At 45.9% G+C, this 27,381-nt stretch overlaps 1 protein-coding gene across 1 annotated transcript; it reads right to left on the reverse strand.

The window, feature by feature from the left end:
- Positions 1-2,314: 2,314 nt before the first annotated feature.
- LOC309563153 (trypsin-like) lies at positions 2,315-21,244 on the reverse strand. Its single transcript, XM_082267487.1, has 5 exons — positions 21,197-21,244; positions 19,754-19,913; positions 5,077-5,330; positions 4,772-4,908; positions 2,315-2,549 (listed from the first exon to the last, which is right to left on the reverse strand). The coding sequence occupies exons 1-5, from the start codon at positions 21,234-21,236 to the stop codon at positions 2,400-2,402; spliced, it is 741 nt and encodes a 246-aa protein (XP_082123613.1). The 5' UTR covers positions 21,237-21,244; the 3' UTR covers positions 2,315-2,399.
- Positions 21,245-27,381: the final 6,137 nt, after the last annotated feature.

The following is a 27,381-nucleotide window of genomic DNA, read 5'->3' on the forward strand; positions in this document are numbered from 1 at the left end:
TTTTCAATCTTAGATTGACCCAGAGGTTCCAGCCCCCCACCCAATCAGAGTTTTCCCTATTTATCACCACCCTCTGGACTCGCCCCTGGAGCCAGTTCTCTATCCAGGTACTCACCATATGGTCCATTCCTATGTACCTTAGTTTGTACTGTAAGCGTTTGTGGAGAACGGTGTCAAGTGCCTTGGCAAAGTCCAGATACACCACATCCACAGGCTTACCTTTATCTAGATGGCAGCTCACTTCATCGTAGAAGGTTAATAGATTGGTCTGGCAAGAACGATTTTTCCTGAATCCATGCTGATTACTACTAATAATACCGTTTCCATTACTAAAGTCTTGTATCTAGTCTCTTAACACCCCCTCTGAAATCTTGCAGACTACTGATGTTAGGCTTTCTGACTTGTAGTTACCCGGGATATATATCAGCCCTTTTTTAAATATTGGTACCACGTTGGCTTTTTTCCAATCAGCTGGCACCATACCCGTCTGTAGACTATCCTTAAAGATCAAGAATAATGGTCTGGCAATCACCTGGCTGAGCTCTTTAAGAACCCTTGGGTGCTAGCCATCCGGTCCCGGTGATTTATTTATGTTAAGTTTCTCTAGTTTAGTTCTAAGTCTATCCTCTGTTATCCATGGAGGTACTTCCTGAGGTGTATTATTTAGTTTAACATTACAAGCTGGGTTAGTGTAGCCCCCCAATTATTTTGTGAAGACTGAAGAGAAGAAATTATTTAACACTTCCCCCTTCTCTGTGGCCAGATTCCCTTCATCGTCTTTCATGGGGCCAATGTGTTCTGGTCTCCCTTTCTTACTGTTTATATACTTAAAGAATTTCTTGGGGTTCTTTTTACTCTCTTCCGCTATATGTCTCTCGTGTTCTATTTTAGACGCCTTGATTTCGCCTTTACATTTCTTATTGCATTCTTTGTAATGCTTGAATGCTGCCAATGACCCCTGGGGCTTGTATTTTGTGAAGGCCTTTTCTTTAGTATTAATATGCATTTTTATGATGGAGTTTAGCCACCCAGGGTTTAGTTTTGCGCTCTTAAATGTATTCCCCTTTGGAATACACTGACCAATCCCTTTGTCTAGTATGCTCTTGAAACACTCACATTTTTCCTCCGTGTTCTTTGTTCCCAGGGTTCTATCCTATTTGATACTGTCTAGCAAAGAGCGCAGTTTAGGGCAGTTGGCTCTTTTGAAATTCAGTGTCTTTATATTACCCTTGTGTTTCCTATTACTGTGATTAATACTGAAACTAATTGACCTATGGTCACTGTTTCCTAAGTTGTCCTGTATTTCTATATCCGTGAGCAGGTCTGTATTGTTGGTAATCATTAGGTCAAGTACCGCATTGTTTCTTTAGTTTACTATCTGACCCATGAAATTGTCCTGCAAAACATTTAGGAACTGCCGAGCCTTGGCTGAGTGTGCGGTTCCTTCTGCCCAGTCTATATCTGGATAATTAAAGTCCCCCATTATAATGACATTTCCCATCCTTGCTGCCAATCCAATCTGTGATAGGAGGTCCGCCTCCCCCTCCTCCCTCTGGTTGGGGGGGGCCTAAAGCATACGCCCAATATTACTTTCCCCATAGTGCCTTCCCTTTGAAGCTCTACCCATAGGGATTCTACCTCATTCATAGCTCCATTATTAATATCATCCCTCATATTCACCTGTACACTGTTCTTAATATACAGACATACCCCTCCCCCTTTTTTACCTTCTCTAATTAATATTCACAGAATTTTATGTACAGCCTTTTGAGGATGTCAGAGGCCGCACTTGAGACCCCCCATATCAAGAAAGTTTATTGCAACTGACTTACAATGACTAAATGACCCCTAGATGGAGCTGATGATTATAGTCAACAAGTATTTATTCCCTATAACTGTCAAATCCGTCTACTGGCCATAATGTGGTATTTTCCTGATTAACTCTACTTTTTTCTGATTGAGGAACATTTTGTTTTGCCTCCATGCTCACAGAACAAATGTGCATACTGTTTTAAAGTAAGAATAACCCATAGTAATCACTCAAAAGCCATGAAAATGGTGGGTTTTAAGGAACTACAAGAGGCACTAAGCGTAGGGTGTAATTAAATTACTAATTTGGTCGCAGGTATAAGCAGATGTTTAAAATAAAAAAGCCCATACTAAACAGTAGAACTATTCAGGTGCCTGGTGGATCAGCCCAGGTTTCTAGGACAGTTGCCCAAAACTTTGCTCTACATTCTTAATTTGTAACACACAACAAATAAATCCACAGAATACAAAACATTCTATTGCATATGAAATAAAACAAGAAAAGTAATGGTTCATGTGCATGATTTTATTGGATTTGGAATGATACATATTATCCTTCTCATCCCACCATTCCCTATACGTAGAGATGTTTAGTTCTGGGCGATTGTGTCTTCAATCCAGGACACGTAGTTACACACCTTGGTGTAAACGCCAGGGTAGCCAGGAAGAGCGCACCCAATACCCCAGGAGACCACTCCCTGCAGAACTCCATTGCAAACCACAGGACCACCAGAGTCACCCTGGAAAAAAAACAGAAGCTTATTATCTCTTTTACTGGTTTCAGATGGAAAATAACTTCAAAAACTTGGGTGGAGATGCCACCAACGTTCCACTTACATGATGCAGAAAGGAAACCCCATGGACATTTTATCCTTACAAGTAGGGTTTCCAACTACCGCTTCAAACTTTATTTCCATGACTTGATATAGTTTAAGTGAGATCCATTGTCAGAACTTTTAATAATGACTTCCTTTAATCAGAGGCATTGGTTTGAGCTAGAGACTCCATTGGACCAGTAGAATGGCTTATGATAGATTTTAGGAAGTTATGCGGGTGAATGATAATGTTGATCTCTCTTTAGAGATATGCGCTGCTACCTTACTCGTATGACAGAGCTGTTGCTTTAGATGAGAAGATACTTGAGTAAGAAGAGAGCTAGAAACATTCATCTTTATAAAGAATAGCTAACATGCATGTTCTCTCCCACTTATATGTATTTTTCTGTGTTGTATCGAACGGTGTCTGGTTTTTGTGAACAGTGAGTAAATGCAGAAAGAAATATACCATCAGCCATCACTATTAGGGACAACTGTTTGCAAACAAACCCATGTGATCGCCATGTCATACCTAAGTAGACAACCTTAACCAACCATGCTGCTTTGTTCTCATTGAGTAATGCCTGTGCAGTTGTCAATAGCATTAAATGAGCAGCTAGCACAAGGGAGCCATTCAAAATTTGTCACCATCTTGGGACACCAAAATATAAGATTCTAAAAAAAAATGGACAGGGTGGGTCCCCCTTGGGTGTGGGATTTTAACGGCAAATACACTTCCACAGAGGAGTAAAATTAAATCATTTTATTATAGCAAAAAGATAAAATAGATCTGTAAAAGATCTGAGGTATACAAACAATGATAGATAATACAATATGTACAAGAGTAGTGTATGGATGTAAAAACAAAAAATTAAAAAAGGTAGTGGTGCATATACTTGGTAGTATATGTTGAATTTGAAGGAAATCCTCCAACCCGACGCGTTTCAGGAGCACAGGCCTTTCTTCTGGGGTTTGGATGTAGAGAGATATGATTTCCTATGGAGTAGTCAGGATTTGACAAGAGAGTCACTGCTGGTAAAAGCAAAAGAAGGGAGAAGTCTGCTGTGTGGGATGCCGACTGTGCACCAAAGGGTCCCTGCAGGTGTTGCTGCTCCTCCGCACTGGAATACTCAGAACAACCTCAAGGAATATACCCAGGAGCTGCATACTGCCTACAGCCTTGGCCACCTATGTCCAGCCATCCCAGATGCCTGATCCAACAACCTGAATTAGTAATTAGATACACTTGGACCCCTCTACTCAGTATACATCTTGGGACGATCCCACTCCCACTTGTCCTGAGGTGACACGGGACCTTCTAGTCATCCTTTTCTGGAGGAAGTTCCATCATATCTGTTACTTACCTACTGCTATACCAAGGAATTCAACCCCAAGCTGGAAACACACTTCCCTGCACTTGGATCTTTCTCAATCAACAACCTTCTCCCATAGACGCATTGATATTCTGTACAAGTCGCCTCCGCGACCTCTTACTTGGCATCCTCGTTGAAGCCACATGCGGGAGGGACAACACCTGCAGGGACCCTTTGATGCACAGTCGGCATCCCACACAGCAGACTTCTCCCTTCTTTTGCTTTTACCAGAAGTGACTCTCTTGTCAAACCCTGACTACTCCATAGGAAATCATATCTCTCTACATCCAGATCCCTGAAGAAAGGCCTGTGCGCCTGAAACGCGTCGGGTTGGAGGATTTCCTTCAAATTCAACATATACAACCAAGTATATGTACCACTACCTTTTCTAATTTTTTGGTTTTACATCCATACACTACTCTTGTACATATTGTATTATCTATCATTGTTTGTATACCTCAGATCTTTTACAGATCTATTTTATCTTTTTGCTATAATAAAATGATTTAATTTTACTCCTCTGTGGAAGTGTATTTGCCGTTAAAATCCCACACCCAAGGGGGACCCCCTGTCCATTTTTGTTCAAATAACAGGGATGTTGGCAACTCACTTCCAGCTTTTCATCATACTGGGGCATACAATTGTGTCTACAAAAAAAAAAAACATTTCTGACCTGAGATAATGCTCTAGAACCATTGTGCCCTACTAAAAAGGAGGAATGTTGTTGCCCAGGATAATTATCAGGACATGCTTTAGTGAAGAATTTATGCTTACCTGGCAAGAGTCTTTGCCACCTTCAAGGTACCCAACACAGATCATGTTTCCAGTGATTTGACCAGGATAGGAGTTTTGACAGGCCTCATCAGACACGATGGGGGCTTGAAGACACTGCAGGAGGTCTGGGTAATTAGCTAGCAAGGAGAACATTCAGTAATGAGTGGACAACTCAACAGGATGTGCAGTGAGGCTGTTGTACATAAATTGTCTTAGAGAAAAGTATTTTTGTTTCCTCTAACTAGATAGAATCACTCTACTTAAATTAGTGATTGAGAATAAAATGAAAACACACTTGGACTCACCTCCACTGCTCAAAGTGTTTCCCCAACCAGAGATTAAACACTGAGTGCCGGCCACGTCACACTCGCTGGGCAGACGGATGGCCTGGATCCTGGAGCTTATCACTGCAGGTTGGGACAGTTTAATAAGCATGATGTCGTTGTCCAGAAGGTAGGCGTTGTATTTAGGATGACGAATGATCTTAGCAGATGAGATGAACTGTTCTGTCCCCTCCAAGAGCTCGATGTCATGTTCACCAAGTCTGACCTCAATACGTCTGTAAGAGAGTAGGGTTTGTGTGGTCACATCATGCTAATAGATAACCCTACCTTTCCCCCTATCCCAGTGGTTCCCAACCTCAGTCCTTAAAAGATCAATCACAAATTTTATGTTACAGTTTTGTCTCCTATGGGGCCAAGTTCATGTAGTACGTTGTCCCATGTTGATAGGTGCATTCTAACCCTAGAAGTGGCCTTGAAGACCTTGCCTCTAAATCTGATCATACGTTAGACGAGTCTATTACTTTTAGATCTAACATTCCATTTGATTGATTGTTATCCTATGAATTGCAGGGGCAAAGAAATGATCAGTATTAGAGGCTGATCGACCAGGATCTTACACCTCTAGCTTCAAAGGTGTCTGCTTTAGGCTTGGTTGTTGATGATAATTAAATGCCTCAGGAACGTGTGGCTCCTAAAACTTTGTGTGCGGATCTTTATATTGTAATTAGGAGTTCTGAAGGGAAGGTTGGTGGTCATCTTGGATGTGGAAATGTACAGATGTAGAGCCGTCTGATGCTCACACTTATGTTAAGTCAAGGGGTAACCCCACCAACGTATTCAGGAAGGACTTATAATCCGTATTATCTAGAGGGGTAAGGGGGTATTTTCACTGAGGAGGATAGGAATATGTTTGTTCCATCTGCCCTTATTATGCCAGTGTTCCACCATCTACCCAAAACCCACAGGGGCTTTGAACCTTTGTCTGGAAGACTGATTTTTGCAGTCATTGGTTCTTTACAGGAAAGGCTCAGCCAGTGGGTTGACCATCAGTTACAGCCTCTGGGTATGGGTGTGCCTGAAAGGCTGATTGTTGCAAGCATTGGTTCTTTAAATGAAAGGTTCAGCTAGTGGGTCGACCATCAGTTACAGCCTCTGGTTATGGGTCTTTGTGGATATTTGACAGGCACCAAACAGTTTCTCAATAAATTGAAATGCTTACCCCCTAAGGATAAGTATACGGGGGGGGGGGGGGTGGTATGTGTTACATCACTAGTTTATTCCATATTCCATGTATGCTGCGACTCTGGGCAGTCTTATATTTCTTGGAATGATACAGCAATTATTCTTTGTATCATAAGGAATTTGTTTTGCATACCTGAAATTTATTGCTTACTCACAATTTTTTTTGATGGAGTTCATTATCTCCAGAGGTGCACAGCAGCCATGGGGGCAAAGTTTTCCTCCTTTCTCACTGACCTTTTCGGTTGGTTGATGGGCTGGTGGGAGAGAACCCACTTCTTTGGATATACCGTATAAACCAATGTCCTGCCTAAATAAGGCTTTATTATTTTTATTATATTGATGATTTGCAGTTTGATTCTGGGATATTGGCAGTGTGGAAAACTGACCGGTATATCTAAATGATGAGTCAAAGTTGACATTTACTGGCCAAATGGAGACCGCCACAATCATTTTTTTTTTTAGATGTGATACTTTCTGGTGTAGAGGACAGGTTGTTTTGGGACTTTAAGGGAAACCATTAGCTGGTAACACTGTGTTGTGAATGGACTCAGGACACCCCACTCATACTATTAGGGGCATACCAATAGGCCAGTTTTTGAGGTTGTGCCGTATTTGTAGTAACTATGATCACTTTGACAGTGAGGTTAAGTTGATGTGAAAAAGTTTCAAACAGTGGGGGGTAACCCACTTCTATGCTTCTTGAATAGGGTCCTATGCATGACTAGAACTAAGGCAGGCCAGAGACTATATCATTTTGTTTCCAGCAACCACAGGAAAATTACTTGCTTTCCAAATCAACACAATCACTGTTGATGGGGGAATCCTATTGTGTTTACCCGACAGAGACAAGAACACAATGATTACTGCTAGCAGCTATAGCTGCTGGGAATAATCTCATGCTAAAATCCAACATGCTGGTTGTACCCAAGTCGATTGATGGATTGACTTGGGCACAAACAGCCTACCCATAGATGGATCGAATCTCGGCCGGTTTAGCATGGACCAGACAGGATTCAATCCATCAATGGACAGGCTTAAAACCAGAGGTGAACTATTGATAGACCAAAAACAAAGATAAACAAAGTGAGGTAATGCCTGTTTTTTCCACTGCCTATAGCCTGGAGTTCAATAAGATTAAATATATTGCATTAAGATATTTACCAGGATTATTTAAGGATAGTGTTTATTCTAGGATACTATCTAAAGGAGTTAGGATTGTATCATGGTGGGCTCCATCTTTTTGGTAGCTATTTGTCTCCTAGCCCTTTCTCCAGTGAGAGTGGAGGCACTACTAAGTTGGCTTTTTAAGGGCAATTTCGAATGTTGAGATGGAAAATTACCTTGCTGTTCTCACATTATTAGTGATGACGTTGTGAGGTCCACTAATAGTGGGAGAGAGCCTAAAATTCCCTCCTTTGTTAATTGTAATATGAAATATGTAACATATGTCATCACCTGGGGCATTTGCTCGGTTCAGTATGTTGCCCAGACCACCAGCAGGCTCACGGATCACCTCCATGATCACCTGTACAATACTAAAAAAAAGCAGCTGGCTAATCTTTTGAAACAAGGGTGATCTCATGGCAATCTGGGTCCCGGACATTGAAAGAGTGAGGTATCCAAAGAGAGGGGGTGAGTTGTTTAGACCTCTGTGCAAACCGGAAATATATTGAATTTTTTAAATACAAACCAGACACCCTGTGGATGTCTTGGCTCATTTTTATGAGTGACACCATCTTATTAATTGTATTAGATGGTTTCCTCCTCCGGACAGTACGGTATTTAATTTTTCTGCAAACTTTATATAATATGTATGATCCAGGATGGGCTTAGAAACATTTTATGAATAATGTTTACAATCATTTAAGTTTTTCTTTTTATATTATTTGGTTACTTTGTTTCATTTTCATTTAATTATTATTACTTTTTTTTTTTTTGGTCTATCGCTATATGGCTCTATTCCATCGATTATACAGGGAGCATGTTTTTTTTTTTTTTTTTTGTTGCGTGGGGTTTTGTAGTTTTCTTCTGACCCTGGTTGTCTGGTTGTCCTGTATATATATTCATATATATATATATATATATATATATATATATATATATATATATGTGTGTGTGTGTATATATATGTGGGTATATATATATATATATATATATATATGTGTATATATATGTGTGTGTGTATATATATATATATATATATATATATATATATATATATATACATACTGTGACAGGGTTAAGTTTGGCTGCTATGAGTAAGCAGAAGCATACCACGAAACAAGTACGTGAGTTACCTCACTCCTCTGCTGCTTATTTTATGATGTTTTTACCTGTTTTGATACACGTTTTTGCCAACAAAGGTGGTTTTTCTATAGTGTAGCAATCCAGACTTTCTTCTCATTAATAAATTAGCTGCAAACTGCTTGTACTACTGAGGCTGATTGTTGCTGGCTGACCTGGAGCAGTGTCCCGCTTCAGTTGTATTCTACCTCTAGTTACGGGGTCCGACCCCATACCCTCCTGCAGTGGCCGATCCGACAACAGCTATGAAGGAAATGGCTGAATCATAGCTGCAGCTTGTCCCAACTGTGAGCACTTCCCTGAGACAAGTAATGGCAAGAGGAATGCAGGGGAAAGTGGGATTTGTCAGCCATTGCATGTATTGGGAAAGTGCTTACAGTTAAGACAAGCAGCAGCTATAAATTAACCATTTCCTTCAAATCTATTGTCAGATTGGCAGCGGCAGGGGGGGAGGGGGGCAGGTCGGATTTCATATCTAGGGTTAGAAGGCACTTAGAAACATGGGACAAAGTACTACATGTACTTTGTCCTATATGGGGATAAAACTGAAAAATATATAATGATAGATCTATACGTAGCTGAGATATTCCCATTTGCCAATGCCAGTGCAGCTGACAGCAGCATGCATGGAGCAGATATTACAAGTGCACACTTTTCATTCCTTCTTGGAACGTAGATTTCTGTTCTGTCTGAGAACATTTATCTACAGATTGAATAAGCAAGCAGTGGTGTTAAATAGGGTTGAGCGAACACCTAGATGTCCGTGTTCGACGGGTTCGGCCGAACTTTAAAAAAAAGTCCGGGTCCGTGTCCCGGACTTTTACCGAACTTTTCCCGGACACCGAACCCCATTGAAGTCAATGGGGACCCGAACTTTAAGGCACTAAAATGGCTCTAAAACACCAAAGGAAAGGGCTAGAGTGCTGCAAATGGCAGCAAAACGTAATTAAGAGCATGGCAAGTGCTCTGCAAACAAATGTGGATAGGGAAATAACTTAAAACAACAAAAAAAAAACAGAAAAATAAAACAATGTTCTTCTTCATCTCTGAAGGACGAGGCCCATATGGAGTAGGAGGGAGGTTGAGGTGGTGGTGGATGTGGCGGTGACATAGGCGTGCGCACAGGGTGTGCTGGGTGTGCCTGGGCACACCCTAATCACCTAGGGCACATAGCATTGCCAGTGAGGAGATGGGAAAGATCTCCCTGGGACCTGCTCTGCTCTATTTCTCCTTGCCTACAGGTACATGGCCCCGATACATTACTCTCCCTGCTGGCAAACACATGCATGTGTATTTCAACTTTGGGGTGCACACCTTAATGCAATAGGCTGCGCACACCTATGGGCGGTGTAGGTGGAAGCGGCGGTGGAGGAGGACCAGGGCCGGATTAACAGCATCATGGGCTTGGTGCTGAGGATTTTGAAGGGCCTTAAGGGCCGTGCCTTGCCATGCACCCAGAGGAGGAAGGGTGCAGCCATGCATGCCTAATTCAACATGGGATGCTGTCTCTGAAGCCCATAAACACATCCATGCATCGCCAACTGTCCCTCCTTGTCCGGCCTTCACGCTGTGTGGGGAGGTTCTGAGGGTGCTGCCTGGGGAAGCGAGCATAGAAGCCAGACTTCTGTGTTTACAAGTGACAGAAGAGCGGTAACAGTGAATATGGCCAACCCGGGGCCTATATAAAAGGTAGGGGCCTGGAGCTGCAGCTCCAATAGCCCCTACATTAATCTGGCCCTGAGGAGGAGGACGAGGTAGCCAACACTGCTTCTTTTCAAAAATTTTAAATGAGGGTACACCCCAAAAGAGTGAGAAAGAGCAAAAATGGAACAATGGGTGGGTAAGGTCGGTATCCATTGCTATTCTGCATAAGGTATGGAAAAGTCCCGTGGGATCCATGCCTGGTTCATTTTAATGAACGTGAGCTTGTCCACATTGTCTCTGGACAGGCGGCTGCGCTTGTCTGTTATAACGCCCCCAGCCGTGCTAAATACCCGTTCAGATAATACACTGGCTGCAGGGCACGCCAGCACCTCCAAGGCGTAAAGGGCAAGCTCAGGCCATGTGCCCAATTTGGAGACCCAGAAGTTGAAGGGGGCAGACCCGTCATTCACTACATGTAGGCGTGTGCACACATACTGCTCCACCATGTTGGTAAAATGCTGCCTCCTGCTAAGACGTTCCATCTGAGCTGCTGGTGCTGCTGTTTGTTGTGGCGTGCTGACAAAGCTTTTCCACATTTCGGCCATGCTAACCCTGCCTTCTGAGGTGCTGGCGGTGCCCTGGTTGCGTTGGCGACCTCCTCCTCCTCCTCCTCTGCCTTGTGCTTCCACTGTGGCCCCGCTGTCAGATGGGAATGCCAGCAGCATGGCGTCTACCAGCGTGCGCTTGTACTCGCGCATCTTGCGATCGCGCTCCAGTGAGTGAATTAAGGACGGTACGTTGTCCTTGTAACGGGGATCCAGCAGCGTGGCCACCCAGTAATCAGCACAAGTTAGAATGTGGGCAACTCGGCGGTCGTTGTGGAGACACTGCAGCATGTAATCGCTCATGTGTGCCAGGCTGCCCAGAGGCGACGAAAGGCTGTCCTCTGTGGGAGGTGTATCGTCCGTGTCCTCTGTATCCCCCCAGCCACGCACACAGTGATGGCCATGAGCTGGCCTGGGTGCCACCCTGCTGTGAACATGGTTCCATCTCCTCCTCCAGCTCCTCCTCCTCCTCATCCTCCTCATCCTCCAGAACTGTGCCCCTGCTGGACAATTGCGTCCCTGGCGTTTGCGTGTGCAGGAACCCACCCTCGGAGCCCCTTGCGAATGACTGCCCTGAAAGCCTTGGAAATGTTACCTCTTCATCCTCCTCCTCCTCCTCATCCTGTGCCACATCCTCTTCCATCATCGCCCGAATTGTTTTTTCAAGGAGGCATAGAAGTGGGATAGTTAAGCTGAGAACGGCGTCATTGCCACTGGCCATGTTGGTGGAGTACTCAAAACAGCGCAACAAGGCACACAGGTCTCGCATGGAGGCCCAGTTATTGGTGGTGAAGTGGTGCTGTTCCGCAGAGCGACTCACGCGTGCGTGCTGCAGCTGAAACTCCACTATGGCCTGCTGCTGCTCGCACAGTCTTTCCAGCATGTGCAAGGTGGAGTTCCACCTTGTGGGCACGTCACATATGAGGCGGTGAGCGGGAAGGCCGAAGTTACGCTGCAGCGCTGCCAGGCGAGCAGCAGCAGGGTGAGAACGCCGAAAGTGCGCACAAACGGCCCGCACTTTCTGCAGCAGCTCTGACATATCGGGGTAGTTTTTAAGGAACCTCTGCACCACCAAATTCAGCACATGCGCCAGGCAAGGGATGTGCGTCAAACCGGCTAGGCCCAGAGCTGCTATGAGATTTCGCCCGTTATCACACACCACCAGGCCGGGCTTGAGGCTCGCTGGCAGCAACCACTCATTTGTCTGCTGTTCCATGCTCCTCCACAACTCCTGCGCGGTGTGTGGTTTGTCCCCCAAACAGGCAAGTTGTAAAACTGCCTGCTGTCGTTTACCCCTGGCCGTGCTGAAGTTGGTGGTGAAGGTGTTACGCTGTCCGGATGAGGAGGCGGTAGAGGATGAGGAAGCGGAGTAGGAGGAGTTACGAACAGGAGGCAAACTGAAGCGCCCTGCAATCCTCGGTGGTGGAAGGACATGCGCCAAATTGCTATCCGCCTCAGGCCCATCCGCCACTGCATTTACCCAGTGTGCCGTTAGGGAGATATAACGCCCCTGACCGTGCTTACTGGTCCACGTATCCGTAGTTAGGTGGACCTTGGCACAGATGGCGTTGCGCAGTGCACACCTGATATTTTCCCCCACTTGGTTGTGCAGGGAAGGGATGGCTTGCCTGGAAAAGTAGTGGCGGCTGGGCACGACGTACTGTGGGACAGCCACCGACATAAGGTTTTTAAAACTGTGCGTCTCCACCAGACGGAATGACAGCATTTCAAAGGCCAATAATTTTGAAATGCTGGCATTCAGGGCCAGGGATCGCGGGTGGGTAGGGGGGTACTTCCTCTTCCTCTCAAGTGTTTGGGAGATGGAAAGCTGAACGCTTCCACGGGACATTGTGGAGATGGTTGTTGGTGACCCAGGTGGTGGTGTTGCTGACAGATCGTCTGTTTGCGGGGTGGCAGGTGCCGGTATCACTACAGATGTGGCTGGAGCGGCCGAGACTGCAGCAGAAGAGGAAGCAGGATGAGCCAGAGACGTTTCTTGGTTTTGAAGGTGTGTACTCCACTGCAGCTCGTGCTTTGCACTTAGATGCCTGATCATGCAGGTTGTGCTCAGGTTGAGAAGGTTCATGCCTCGCTTCAAGCTCTGATTGCACAGGGTGCAAACCACTCGTGTCCTGTCATCAGCACATTTTCTAAAGAACTTCCACGCTAGAGAACTCCTTTGAGCTGACTTTGGTGCGCTCGTTCCCTTGCTGCGTTGGGCAGTAGCGGGCGTAGTGTCTAGGGCACGGCCGCTCCGCTTCTGCACCCTGCTCCCTCTTCTGCTGTGCTGGTGGCTCTGTGCGACCACCGCCTCTTCCTCCAAACTACTCAGGTCACCTGCATGACGTTCATTCCATGTGGGGTCGAGGACCTCATCGTCCTCCACATCATCTTCCACCCAGTCTTCACCCCTGCCCTCCTTGTCGGTCTCCACAATGCTGAACGCCGCAGCAGTTGGCACCTGCGTTTCGTCATCATCGGAGACGTGCTGCGATGATCCTTGCATGTACTCATCTTGAGAAATAAGTGGTTGGGCATCGCTGCACTCAATCTCTTCCACTTCTGGGGCAGGGCTAGGTGGATGGCCCTGGGAAACCCTGCTGACAGAGTCTTCAAAAAGAATAAGAGACTGCTGTATGGCTTGGGGCTCAGACTGCTGGCCTGATTTGCAAGGGGGTGAGGTGAAAGACGGTTGGACATTGGCTGCAGGTGCCAACTCTGACCTTTCTGCAGTAGACTGGGTGGGAGACAATGTGAAGGAACTGGAGGCACTGTCAGCAGCAAACCAATCTACTATCGCCTCAACTTGTTCTGGCCTCATCACTTCTAGGGGCGTTTGATGCCCTACCAAATACTGATGCAGGTTCTGTCGCCTACTCACACTTGAGGAAGGTGTTTCACTTGTGCGTGTAGCTGGCACAGATCGACCATGTCCTCTCCTTGCAACAGGAGCTCTACCAGCAGCACCACGACCCAGGCCACGGCCCTTATTTGACGGTCTCCTCATATTTCTGTAATTTAAGATCTTGCCCTAGAAAGGTTTTTATTGAATAGCGGAATAGAAAATATGATCCAAAAAAAGTGTATGTATATCACACGTACACAACCACACTAGGCCCCAATTACTATTGTTTGTACCCCTAAAAGGCTAGATGAGGAGTAGGGGGAGTATGGAACAGGCAGCACCCTCAAACCTTCAGAAGTATGAGATGAACCCCAACAACTTGGAAAGGTGGATCTCTCTCACACGTACCGACACAGACTATCCCGCAATTCAATTGATCCTCAAAGGTTTTTATTGAATAGCGGAATAGGAAATATGATCAAAAAAAGTGTATGTATCTCGCACGTACACAACCACACTAGGCCCCAATTACTATTGTTTGTACCCCTAAAAGGCTAGATGAGGAGTAGGGGGGGTATGGAACAGGCAGCACCCTCAAACCTTCAGAAGTATGAGATGAACCCCAACAACTTGGAAAGGTGGATCTCTCTCACACGTACCAACACAGACTATCCCCCAATTTAACTGATCCCCAAAGGTTTTTGATTAAATAGCGGAATAGAAAATATGATCCAAAAAAAGTGTATGTATATCACACGTACACAACCACACTAGGCCCCAATTACTATTGTTTGTACACCTAAAAGGCTAGATGAGGAGTAGGGGGAGTATGGAACAGGCAGCACCCTCAAACCTTCAGAAGTATGAGATGAACCCCAACAACTTGGAAAGGTGGATCTCTCTCACACGTACCGACACAGACTATCCCGCAATTCAATTGATCCTCAAAGGTTTTTATTGAATAGCGGAATAGGAAATATGATCAAAAAAAGTGTATGTATCTCGCACGTACACAACCACACTAGGCCCCAATTACTATTGTTTGTACCCCTAAAAGGCTAGATGAGGAGTAGGGGGAGTATGGAACAGGCAGCACCCTCAAACCTTCAGAAGTATGAGATGAACCCCAACAACTTGGAAAGGTGGATCTCTCTCACACGTACCAACACAGACTATCCCCCAAATTAACTGATCCCCAAAGGTTTTTGATTAAATAGCGGAATAGAAAATATGATCCCAAAAAAGTGTATGTATATCACACGTACACAACCACACTAGGCCCCAATTACTATTGTTTGTACCCCTAAAAGGCTAGGAGTAGGGGGAGTATGGAACAGGCAGCACCCTCAAACCTTCAGAAGTATGAGATGAACCCCAACAACTTGGAAAGGTGGATCTCTCTCACACGTACCAACACAGACTATCCCCCAATTTAACTGATCCCCAAAGGTTTTTGATTAAATAGCGGAATAGAAAATATGATCCCAAAAAAGTGTATGTATATCACACGTACACAACCACACTAGGCCCCAATTACTATTGTTTGTACCCCTAAAAGGCTAGGAGTAGGGGGAGTATGGAACAGGCAGCACCCTCAAACCTTCAGAAGTATGAGATGAACCCCAACAACTTGGAAAGGTGGATCTCTCTCACACGTACCAACACAGACTATCCCCCAATTTAACTGATCCCCAAAGGTTTTTGATTAAATAGCGGAATAGAAAATATGATCCCAAAAAAGTGTATGTATATCACACGTACACAACCACACTAGGCCCCAATTACTATTGTTTGTACCCCTAAAAGGCTAGGAGTAGGGGGAGTATGGAACAGGCAGCACCCTCAAACCTTCAGAAGTATGAGATGAACCCCAACAACTTGGAAAGGTGGATCTCTCTCACACGTACCAACACAGACTATCCCCCAATTTAACTGATCCCCAAAGGTTTTTGATTAAATAGCGGAATAGAAAATATGATCCCAAAAAAGTGTATGTATATCACACGTACACAACCACACTAGGCCCCAATTACTATTGTTTGTACCCCTAAAAGGCTAGGAGTAGGGGGAGTATGGAACAGGCAGCACCCTCAAACCTTCAGAAGTATGAGATGAACCCCAACAACTTGGAAAGGTGGATCTCTCTCACACGTACCAACACAGACTATCCCCCAATTTAACTGATCCCCAAAGGTTTTTGATTAAATAGCGGAATAGAAAATATGATCCCAAAAAAGTGTATGTATATCACACGTACACAACCACACTAGGCCCCAATTACTATTGTTTGTACCCCTAAAAGGCTAGGAGTAGGGGGAGTATGGAACAGGCAGCACCCTCAAACCTTCAGAAGTATGAGATGAACCCCAACAACTTGGAAAGGTGGATCTCTCTCACACGTACCAACACAGACTATCCCCCAATTTAACTGATCCCCAAAGGTTTTTGATTAAATAGCGGAATAGAAAATATGATCCCAAAAAAGTGTATGTATATCACACGTACACAACCACACTAGGCCCCAATTACTATTGTTTGTACCCCTAAAAGGCTAGGAGTAGGGGGAGTATGGAACAGGCAGCACCCTCAAACCTTCAGAAGTATGAGATGAACCCCAACAACTTGGAAAGGTGGATCTCTCTCACACGTACCAACACAGACTATCCCCCAATTTAACTGATCCCCAAAGGTTTTTGATTAAATAGCGGAATAGAAAATATGATCCCAAAAAAGTGTATGTATATCACACGTACACAACCACACTAGGCCCCAATTACTATTGTTTGTACCCCTAAAAGGCTAGGAGTAGGGGGAGTATGGAACAGGCAGCACCCTCAAACCTTCAGAAGTATGAGATGAACCCCAACAACTTGGAAAGGTGGATCTCTCTCACACGTACCAACACAGACTATCCCCCAATTTAACTGATCCCCAAAGGTTTTTGATTAAATAGCGGAATAGAAAATATGATCCCAAAAAAGTGTATGTATATCACACGTACACAACCACACTAGGCCCCAATTACTATTGTTTGTACCCCTAAAAGGCTAGGAGTAGGGGGAGTATGGAACAGGCAGCACCCTCAAACCTTCAGAAGTATGAGATGAACCCCAACAACTTGGAAAGGTGGATCTCTCTCACACGTACCAACACAGACTATCCCCCAATTTAACTGATCCCCAAAGGTTTTTGATTAAATAGCGGAATAGAAAATATGATCCCAAAAAAGTGTATGTATATCACACGTACACAACCACACTAGGCCCCAATTACTATTGTTTGTACCCCTAAAAGGCTAGGAGTAGGGGGAGTATGGAACAGGCAGCACCCTCAAACCTTCAGAAGTATGAGATGAACCCCAACAACTTGGAAAGGTGGATCTCTCTCACACGTACCAACACAGACTATCCCCCAATTTAACTGATCCCCAAAGGTTTTTGATTAAATAGCGGAATAGAAAATATGATCCCAAAAAAGTGTATGTATATCACACGTACACAACCACACTAGGCCCCAATTACTATTGTTTGTACCCCTAAAAGGCTAGGAGTAGGGGGAGTATGGAACAGGCAGCACCCTCAAACCTTCAGAAGTATGAGATGAACCCCAACAACTTGGAAAGGTGGATCTCTCTCACACGTACCAACACAGACTATCCCCCAATTTAACTGATCCCCAAAGGTTTTTGATTAAATAGCGGAATAGAAAATATGATCCCAAAAAAGTGTATGTATATCACACGTACACAACCACACTAGGCCCCAATTACTATTGTTTGTACCCCTAAAAGGCTAGGAGTAGGGGGAGTATGGAACAGGCAGCACCCTCAAACCTTCAGAAGTATGAGATGAACCCCAACAACTTGGAAAGGTGGATCTCTCTCACACGTACCAACACAGACTATCCCCCAATTTAACTGATCCCCAAAGGTTTTTGATTAAATAGCGGAATAGAAAATATGATCCCAAAAAAGTGTATGTATATCACACGTACACAACCACACTAGGCCCCAATTACTATTGTTTGTACCCCTAAAAGGCTAGGAGTAGGGGGAGTATGGAACAGGCAGCACCCTCAAACCTTCAGAAGTATGAGATGAACCCCAACAACTTGGAAAGGTGGATCTCTCTCACACGTACCAACACAGACTATCCCCCAATTTAACTGATCCCCAAAGGTTTTTGATTAAATAGCGGAATAGAAAATATGATCCCAAAAAAGTGTATGTATATCACACGTACACAACCACACTAGGCCCCAATTACTATTGTTTGTACCCCTAAAAGGCTAGATGAGGAGTAGGGGGAGTATGGAACAGGCAGCACCCTCAAACCTTCAGAAGTATGAGATTGTGTTCACTGTACCCCACAAAGATTGAGTTCACTGCACCCCACAATGATTGTGTTCACTGCACCCCACAAAGATTGTGTTCACTGCACCTCACAAAGATTGTGTTCACTGTACCCCCCAAAGATTGTGTTCACTGCACCCCACAAAGATTCTGTTCACTGTACCCCACAAAGATTGTGTTCACTGCACCCCAAAAAGATTGTGTTCACTGCACCCCAAAAAGGATGTTGTTCACTGCACCCCAAAAAGGATGTTGTTCACTCCACCCCAAAAAGATTGTGTTCACTGCACCCCACAAAGATTGTGTTCACTGCACCCCAAAAAGATTGTGTTCACTGCACCCCAAAAATGATTTTGTTCACTGCACCCCAAAAAGGATTTTGTTCACTGCACCCCAAAAAGGATGTTGTTCACTCCACCCCAAAAAGATTGTGTTCACTGCACCCCAAAAAGATTGTGTTCACTGCACCCCACAAAGGATTTTGTTCACTGCACCCCAAAAAGATTGTGTTCACTGCACCCCAAAAAGGATGTTGTTCACTGCACCCCAAAAAGGATTTTGTTCACTGCACCCCAAAAAGATTGTGTTCACTGCACCCCACAAAGGATTTTGTTCACTGCACCCCACAAAGATTGTGTTCACTGCACACCAAAAAGGATTGTGTTCACTGCACCCCAAAAAGATTTTGTTCACTGCACCCCAAAAAGATTGTGTTCACTGCAGCCCAAAAAGATTGTGTTCACTGCAGCCCAAAAAGATTGTGTTCACTGCAGCCCAAAAAGATTGTGTTCACTGCAGCTCACACACAGAAAAATGGATGTGGATCACTGACACCTGCCTATCTCCAATCCCACACCACACAGCAATATCGATTGTAGTTTGTAGAACACAGTTTCCCTAAAATTCAGCAGACTCTGTCCCTAACAGGATTGAGAAGAGATCGTAGATCAGGATTGAGTGCAGACCCCACCCCCCACACAGCAATATCGATTGTAGTTTGTAGAAGACACTGACCCTATAATTCAGCAGACTCTATCCCTAAAATGCCTACAACTCGCCCTGCCTAAACACTCCGACCTGTCCCTCAATTCTATCCGGACACAAATGGTTTTTTCCTGCCTATCTTTCCCTAATCAGCAGCCAGCACGTTGATGTGTGCTCTGTCCCTGAATCTAAGCAGCATAATGACGCCGCTGCGGCTGCCTCGAACTTATAAAGACTTGGTCACATGCTTCAGACGGCCAATCACAGCTACTGAGACATTTGCAGGCATGGCTGGGATGGCTTAAGGCACACCAGTTAAACGATTGTTGATTGGCTGTTGAAAGCCCGCCATGAAAAGAGCGCCAAAGCATGCAAAACCCGGAAATAAAACGACCGAACACGGATTTTTACCCGAACATACAGTAAAGTGTCCGTGTCCGTGTTCGGGTACAAAAAATCCAATTATTCGGTACGAACACGAATAATACAGTCCGTGTTCGCTCAACACTAGTGTTAAATAAAGTCCTATGAAGAACTAGAGAAGACATTCTCAACATTTTCTGCTTTGTTTATGACCCACCTTAAAGAGTCAGTTTTTCCAATTTGATACCTTGCCACCGTTTATGGACACCACAGTATAAAAAGATATATTAGACCTGAAATATTGTTCCTAAATTATTGTTCCCCCCTGAACCATTCCCTTCAGGAAATAACATTACTTACGACTTATAGCAGTGAGCAGCGGAGACCACCCACTGGTCATTGATGAGGGACCCTCCACAGAAGTGGTACCCAGAGTTCAGGGACACCTGGTAGGGGACAGAGTTGACAGGGCAAGTGTAGCCTCCTACAATCTTGTCATCATCATTGTAATGGAAAGCGGCTGAAAAAAAAAATGTATATTATATTTAATCAGAATAGGCCAGGTTGGGTTTTTGAAAGCAAATTAATAGCATATTTATCCATAGAAATCAAAAGCCTGCACCTTCCTATGAAATGTTATTTTGCACTGAAGCAGTTACAACATCTTGGAAATTTCTAACGCATTTCGGCCTAAGCCTTCCTCATAGCATACAAAAAATGTAATAAAATCAAATTTATATAGATGTACATGACCCCTGCTGGCCAGGGGCGGTACAATCCCAATTAAAATCAATTGGAGACACCAGGGGAGAAGCCAGAGAAAAAGGGAATATACACACTGTGGAAGCCAGACAACATTAACCACATATATGCTTAGACTAAACTAAACTGCTTACTTCAAAAACAGGTTTTCTTATTGGGAAGTGAAAATAATAGCTGACTATTAGGTTTTAGAAAAAAATCTATGTGAATGCCTTAAAAGTTATAGAAGATTATCAGAATGTGTTTAAAGCTAAACTCCAAGCAAATGACCCTCTTTGTTCAGTATACAGAAGGCAAGTCTCTCGACCAGCACTGACCATACAGTATATAGCAGAGGTTACTACAATAAACTTCTCTATCCCCAGTGGCCCTCCAGATGTGAGATATAAAGAATTAGATGAAACCATGCTGGGCCAATGTAAGTTTAAAAACATCCCTGAAGTTCAGTTTTAAAGCTGAACTTCAGCCAAAAATAACAAGATAAAAAAGAATAGTCCGCTAAAAGATAAAGCAAGTAAACCTGTTTTTGCTGTAATATTAAGTTCAACTCATACATGTCCCCTGCAGTATTTTTTTCTGCCTCTAGATGCCCTCAGTCTAATGGCGAGCATCATTCAACCCACTTCATCTGAGCCCAGTTTCTCTTGGACTCACCCCCAGCCTGTGACTGGACAGTGAAAGGAGAAGCAGCGCAGTGATAAGCTCATCTCTCTGTCACTCTGCTTTCTCCTCTTATCAGCATGTTTCATGTCAGCACATGGAGTGACTGGACCCTTCTACTTCTTTCTCCCACGCTCTAGCTCTGCTGTACAGGGACTGCAAGAGGCTGACCTCAGCTTAGCTTCAGGAACTTACATTAAAAAATACTTGTACCCATGTATTAATTATTACATAGCTGCATCAATCACAGTTTTTTTATATCTGCTTAGAGAAGAAGGCTAACTGTTCAATAAATTAGGCTAATTCACCATTTCCAAAATGCTAAATACATCATGTTATTATTATAGTCATTAAAAACAAAGGGTTCAGTTGGGAACCTACCAGCAAGGCCAAGGAGTGAGAGGAAGAGAAGACACTTCATGGTGAGAGAGTGAGCATTTCTGGGGTCCACAGGAACTTTTATACCACAAATATCCATTATCATGTGGTAACACCTGGAAGTTCCCATGCCACCATGCCAACTGAATGGAGGAAAATCTAGCAGATGTTGGCATTTACTCATGGTGGACATTATCAGTAACCTTGCTACACTTCCAGCTTCTCCTAAATCATAATATTCTGACACCTGATGCCTGTTGAAGGTCAATAATTCACAGTGTAGTGAAGGACGGATAAAGATGACAGACCCACATAATCACAGACCCCTAGCCAGCAGAACAATAAAAGAGAGGGCATACTCTTAAAAAAAATTAAAGCACCGGCTACTTCTAGCACCAGAATTTTTATCCTGTAAAGGTTTATGTTTCTCTGCTGACTTTTTCATTGTGTAGGCCAGGCATGTCCAACCTACGGACCGAGGGCCACATGCGGCCCGGGACCTCAGGCAATGCGGCCCACTGCCCCCTGACAATTTTTTTTTTTTTTTGCTGGGGAGGAAGGAAGTCAGGTCGGGGGCACGGCCACATCAGCTGCCAACTAACGGTAGGCAGAGGCTGCCTCAGAGGGGGGGGGGGGGGGCATGTGCAGTGTTTCTGACTCCTACCACCATGACAAACTTCAAATCACTGAAGTGGTCATGGTGGTTAGAGTGTTCCTTTATTATCGCTCAGAAGAAGTAAACCTCTGTTTCCATTTCATTTGATCATCCTCTAGTTGTGTTAAATTAGTGAGGGGGCATGGCGGCGCGGGAAGGGCGCAGTGGCATGTTATTACTTATATACCTTAACTATAGTATATATTTTATATACGGCTCGAGAAAATTTCTCTACACTCAATACGGCCCAGAGAAGCCAAAAGGTTGGACACCCATGGTGTAGGCAATAAAATCAGCCTGATGGACTACAGAACAGCTCCCCGCTATGTTATAACAGGAGAAATGTTGGGCGCTTGTGCCAAAGAGAAAGGACCCCAGTGCAGCAAACAACAAATAGTTGAAACAGTCAGGGACTTCTGGAGCATATGCTCTACAGATGCTAATGGGAACTCAAGGCAGCTCTGGCAGGCAAAAGACGAAAATCCCGCTGGCAACAAAAGGAAAGACAGGCGCCGCTGAGTGTAGCATAAAATTTATTGACATGACATATATATAAACTCACATAGGAAATGCCTTAGTTCCTACAGTAGATCGCTTCCTGTGTCGAATTCGTCTGAGGAAGGAGCGTAGTGCGCATGCTCCGAAACGCTTTACGTCATTGCCGGGAAGGCTTGTGGTTCACCGCTGCCTCTGCCTGATCCAGCTCCTCCACGGCCTTTCCTGTAACCATCATCACCCGGCTGCGGGCCAGTCGGAAGGCAGACATACAGGACACAGGAAGCGATCTAGGAACTATGGACTAAGGCATTTCCTTTGTGAGTTTATATATATGTCATGTCAATAAATTTTATGCTACACTCCGCGGCACCTGTCTTTCCTTTTCTTTTCTTTTTTTTTTTTCCTTTTTTTTTTTCACCGCTATGTTATGGAATGCCCTGAGCTAACAAAGCAAGGAACATGTAAATGGGAGAACCAATGTAAGAGAGGCAGCAATTTGCAAAGAAAGTTTGTCCCCCCACACACGTTTTGGTTTGGTCATGATATGTGGTTTTATCTTACTGAGTGATTGTTTTATAGAATTGAAGTGAGGGTTAACAAAGAATTCCAGGTATGATTGTTTTTACTTAATTACAGTGCCTTGCGAAAGTATTCGCCTCCCTTGAACTTTGCGACCTTTTGCCACATTTCAGGCTTCAAACATAAAGATATAAAACTGTAATTTTTTTGTGAAGAATCAACAACAAGTGGGACACATTCATGAAGTGGAACGAAATTTATTGGATATTTCAAACTTTTTTAACAAATAAAAAACTGAAAAATTGGGCGTGCGAAATTATTCAGCCCCCTTAAGTTAATACTTTGTAGCACCACCTTTTGCTGCGATTACAGCTGTAAGTCGCTTGGGGTATGTCTCTATCAGTTTTGCACATCCAGAGACTGAAATTTCTCTTACATCCTCCGACAGTCGCCGCCCCTTCCCAAGTCTTCACCAATGGGTATTGACCTTTGCTCCGCAGGAGTAGCTAGGCAACAAGAATTGTTAATACAAAAGCTTTTAGCATAGACACACCCCTAGGGGCTGTCCCCTCAGTCAATACCTCCCTGCACCAGCATTCCCAACTCAGTTTGATCTTGCCTAGCTTAGGAGTAGCAGGCTTTCCTATGCTGGGGCTCTGTCTCAGCCTTCTACCCTTTTTTGATTTCATTTCAAGTATTTTTCTTTTCTTTACTAGCTGTTATTTTGTCAGCTTTAGTTTAGGGTTCTTCGGATGAAGATGTTCATGCGGAGCTGGGTCTCGGACTGGCCGCCCTGGATCTCAGGGCTGAGTGCCAGATGGATCCCCGGCCTGCCATCGAGCGTTCAGCTTAGGTTTGCCCTGGCACATTGAACGACCCATCCCTGTTCGCTGCAGGGATGCTGCCTGTGAGGTGGCTACCTCACTGGACGCCATGCTGCGGTCTGTGGCTGCGGTCCACAAGCGTCCTGGCTGCGGCACTCCCTGTCTGCCTTGATAGCGGTTTGTCGCTGGAGACGGTTCCCCACGCCATCTGGTACGGTAAGCACCTTCTGTGTGGGGACCTTCTGTGTGGGTGTCAGTCTGTGGCTGTGTAGTACCCCCCATGTCTGTGTAAATGCGGGCTCCCTGTCAGATCCCTGTATGGCTGCATTGCCTGTGGGCTGCGAGGGGGGGGCCATCCTGCTCTGCTGTGAGTTATGCTCTGGGTGCAGATTTAGGTACAGGCATGTGTTGTGCGGCGGCCGCTGCGGCGATCCGCCATTTTTTTGCTTATATGCTGTGGCCGGCCCTGTCCCTGTACAGCGTCGTGTTTTGGCGCCATTCGCCGCCATTTTGGCGGGCCGCGCTCGTTCGAGCACATGCCGGCGCCATTTTCCTGTAGCCTCATCCCTTAGCCGAGTGGCCATGTTTGCGGAGCCTCATAGGCTATATCAGTCAGCCAGCTATTGCATCACTTCCTCTTTCTCTGGGAACAGCGATCGGTGGCAGCAGCCTGTTGTGCTCTCTCCAGGTTTTTACCTTCTTTGTCCTGTCATTCCTTGCTCAGTGTTATCTATCCCTGCGGGATCGGTGCATACAGTAGTGTTCGGTGGGCTGCGCTCGCCGTGGTGTTAAAGGGCCAGTACCTTTTTTCCTTTTCATTGCTGGGGCATGGATTCTCAGGATAGCAAGTTTCCCCCCGCCCTGGTGGGGGACCAGGGGGCTGCTGCACTCCCCGAGGGGGCTGATCTGGCCACGGTGGTGGCGTCCTTGGTTTCTCAGGTGCAGATGCTGATGGCTGATCGATTCGCAAAAAGGGCCAGGTTATCCATTTCCTCTGATTCAGAGGGCGATGTGGCTGTTGTGGCTGGCGTACCCTTCTCGGGGTCCCGCTCATCTTTGGACCTTATGGGGTCCGAGGGGGAGGCAGAGGTGGAGGGGGTTGATGTTTCTCCCCCTGGCTCGCCTGAAGAGCTTGCACTCATGAATGAGCTGATTGCCTCCATAAAAGATAACTTGCACCGAGAGGATGAGCCTACTCCTCCTGCTAGGGTGTCCTCTTTTGGAACGCAGAGAACTCGTAAATCAGCGCAGGTTTTTCCCTGCCCTGCTGAATTTCATCATACTGTTAATGAGCAGTGGCGCAATTTAAAGAAGCCCTTTACTGTGCCAAGTAAGTTTAAACTGCTTTATCCGTTTGCTCCCTCCACCGACGAGTGTTGGTGTGTGGCGCCTCAGGTGGATCACGCGGTGGCCATTTTGAACAAGGCTACTGCGGTTCCTTCTGAGGATACCCCGGTTTTCCGGGACCCTACGGACAGGAGGCTGGAGTCTCTTGCCCGTCATGCCTATATGGTTGCTGGTTCTATGCTGAAGCCTAATTTTTTGCTTCCATTATGGCGGCACAGGCTGTTGCAGATTGGACGAAGATGCTCAGGCGCACCCTGGTGGCTGATTCGCCTTCCGCCTACCACGTTGGCTATGGTGGATCAGATCCATCAGGGTGTCATGTACTTGTGTGATGCGGACTTGAATTTAGCTCCCTTGGCTGCGCGCCTGTCCAGCGTGGCGATACTGAACTGTCGTCTGATATGGCTGAAAAATTGGTCGGTCGACCAATCTTCTCGCAAGACGCTGGCGGATTTTCCCTTTGCGGGATCTCGCCTTTTTGGCGAGGTTTTGGATACTCTGATAAAAGGGGTTACGGGGGCAAGAGTACTCTCCTACCCCAGTCTCACAAGCACAAATCTTTCCGTGGTAAACGGAATTCCTCGTTTAGACCCTCTCAGGGGTCCTTTCGTGCCTTTAGGTCGCAATCTAAGGGCAAGCCCTTCAAAGGCCAAGGCTCCCAGAAGAAGCCATGGGCAGGGAAGCAGAAGTCCGGCCGGTCCGGTTCAACTTCCCATACCACTTCCGCCTGAAGGGGCGCCCTCACCCATTTCTGGGGTGGGGGGACGTCTGCGCGGTTTCCTACAACCTTGGCTGACCCACATTCGGGACAGATGGGTTCAGGAAATCGTTCGATATGGTTACAAGATCGAATTTCTCTCTCGGCCGGCGGGCAGATTTTTTCCCTCAAATCTTCAGCTGTCTCCGGAGCTCTTGCAGGATCTGCACCTGGCGGTGCGGGACCTGCGGGACAAAGGGGTGGTTGTTCCGGTGCCTCATCGGGACAGATTTCGGGGGTTTTACTCCAATCTGTTCACTGTGCCCAGAAAGGAGGGCAAGGTGCGTCCGATTCTGGACCTGAAAGCTCTGAACCGCTTTGTGCGGGTTCGCAAGTTCCGCATGGAATCCCTGCGCTCAGTGGTGGCTGCCCTGAGTCCGGGGGAATTCATGGCCTCCATCGATCTGAAGGATGCGTACCTACACATCCCCATTTTCGAGGGTCACCAGAGGTACCTTTGATTCGCCATTGCGGAGGATCACTACCAATTCGTGGCGTTACCTTTCGGTCTCGCTTCGGCTCCGCAGGTTTTTACCAAGGTGCTGGCGCCGGTTCTGGCCCTGTTGCGAGCACAGGGCATTGCTGTCTTGGGGTATCTGGACGATATCCTGATAAGGTCAAACGCCAGTCAGAGCCTGGTGACCGACCTGTCCACCACGATGCGGACTCTGCAGGAGTTCGGTTGGACTATAAACATCCCGAAGTCGACTCTTTGTCCTTCGGTTTGTCTTCCCTACCTGGGAATGATTCTGGACTCTGTCCAAGCGAAGGTCTTCCTACCGGAAGACGAGCTTCGGACACTTCAGGACGAGGTCAGGTCCCTCAGGGACAACCGGCACTCGTCTCTCCGCACATGCATGAGATGTCTAGGTTTAATGGTCTCGGCTTTCGAGGCGTTCCCCTTTGCCCAGTTTCACACGCGGGGTCTCCAAGCGGAGATTATTGCCGAGTGGGATGGGCGGCCGCAATCCCTGGATCTGCGGATCTCATTGAGCCACAGCACCAGAAGGGATCTTCTGTGGTGGCTCCAGTCCCCGGCGGTGTCGGGGGGCAAGTCTTTTCGTCCATTGTTGTGGACGGTGATCACCACGGATGCCAGCCTGTCGGGCTGGGGTGGTGTTCTGGGCGTTTTGTCCGCCCAGGGAACTTGGTCGGAGGAGGAGTCCTCCCTTCCGATCAATGTTCTGGAATTGAGGGCGATAAAGCTTGGCCTTCTGCGATGGACGGACCGGCTTCGGGCCGTCCAGTTCGGGTTCAGACGGACAATGCCACCGCGGTGGCCTATGTCAACCATCAAGGGGGCACCAGGAGTGCCCGGGCGGCTCGGGACGTGGCCGACATTCTGTCTTGGGCCGAGACTCACGTCCCGGCGATAACGGCAGTTCACATACCGGGGGTGGAGAACTGGCAGGCGGACTATCTGAGTCGCCAGACCCTGGACCAGGGGGTGGCCCCTCCTAGGAGGGAACCTTTGCCTCCATGGGACTTGAACTTGGTTCTGTCCGTGTTACAACAGGCTCCCTTTGAAAAGATCAGGGAGATCTCGTTGTCTCTGTTGTCCAAGAAGGTTGCCTTTTTGGTGGCGATC

The sequence above is a fragment of the Pelophylax lessonae genome, assembly GCF_965119305.1.
Source record: "Pelophylax lessonae genome assembly, chromosome: 9".
NCBI classification, from domain to species: Eukaryota; Metazoa; Chordata; class Amphibia; order Anura; family Ranidae; genus Pelophylax; species Pelophylax lessonae.

What these genes read in the sequence shown, in the direction of transcription:
- LOC309563153 (XM_082267487.1), bottom strand. Translation starts at nt 21,236, where the DNA reads ATGAAGTGTCTTCTCTTCCTCTCACTCCTTGGCCTTGCTG. An exon ending in GCTGCTCACTGCTATAAGTC is followed by an intron (nt 5,331 to 19,753) that starts GTAAGTAATGTT and finishes ACTCTCTTACAG; the next exon opens with ACGTATTGAGGTCAGACTTG. An exon ending in GTGGCAAAGACTCTTGCCAG is followed by an intron (nt 2,550 to 4,771) that starts GTAAGCATAAAT and finishes TTTTTTTTCCAG; the next exon opens with GGTGACTCTGGTGGTCCTGT.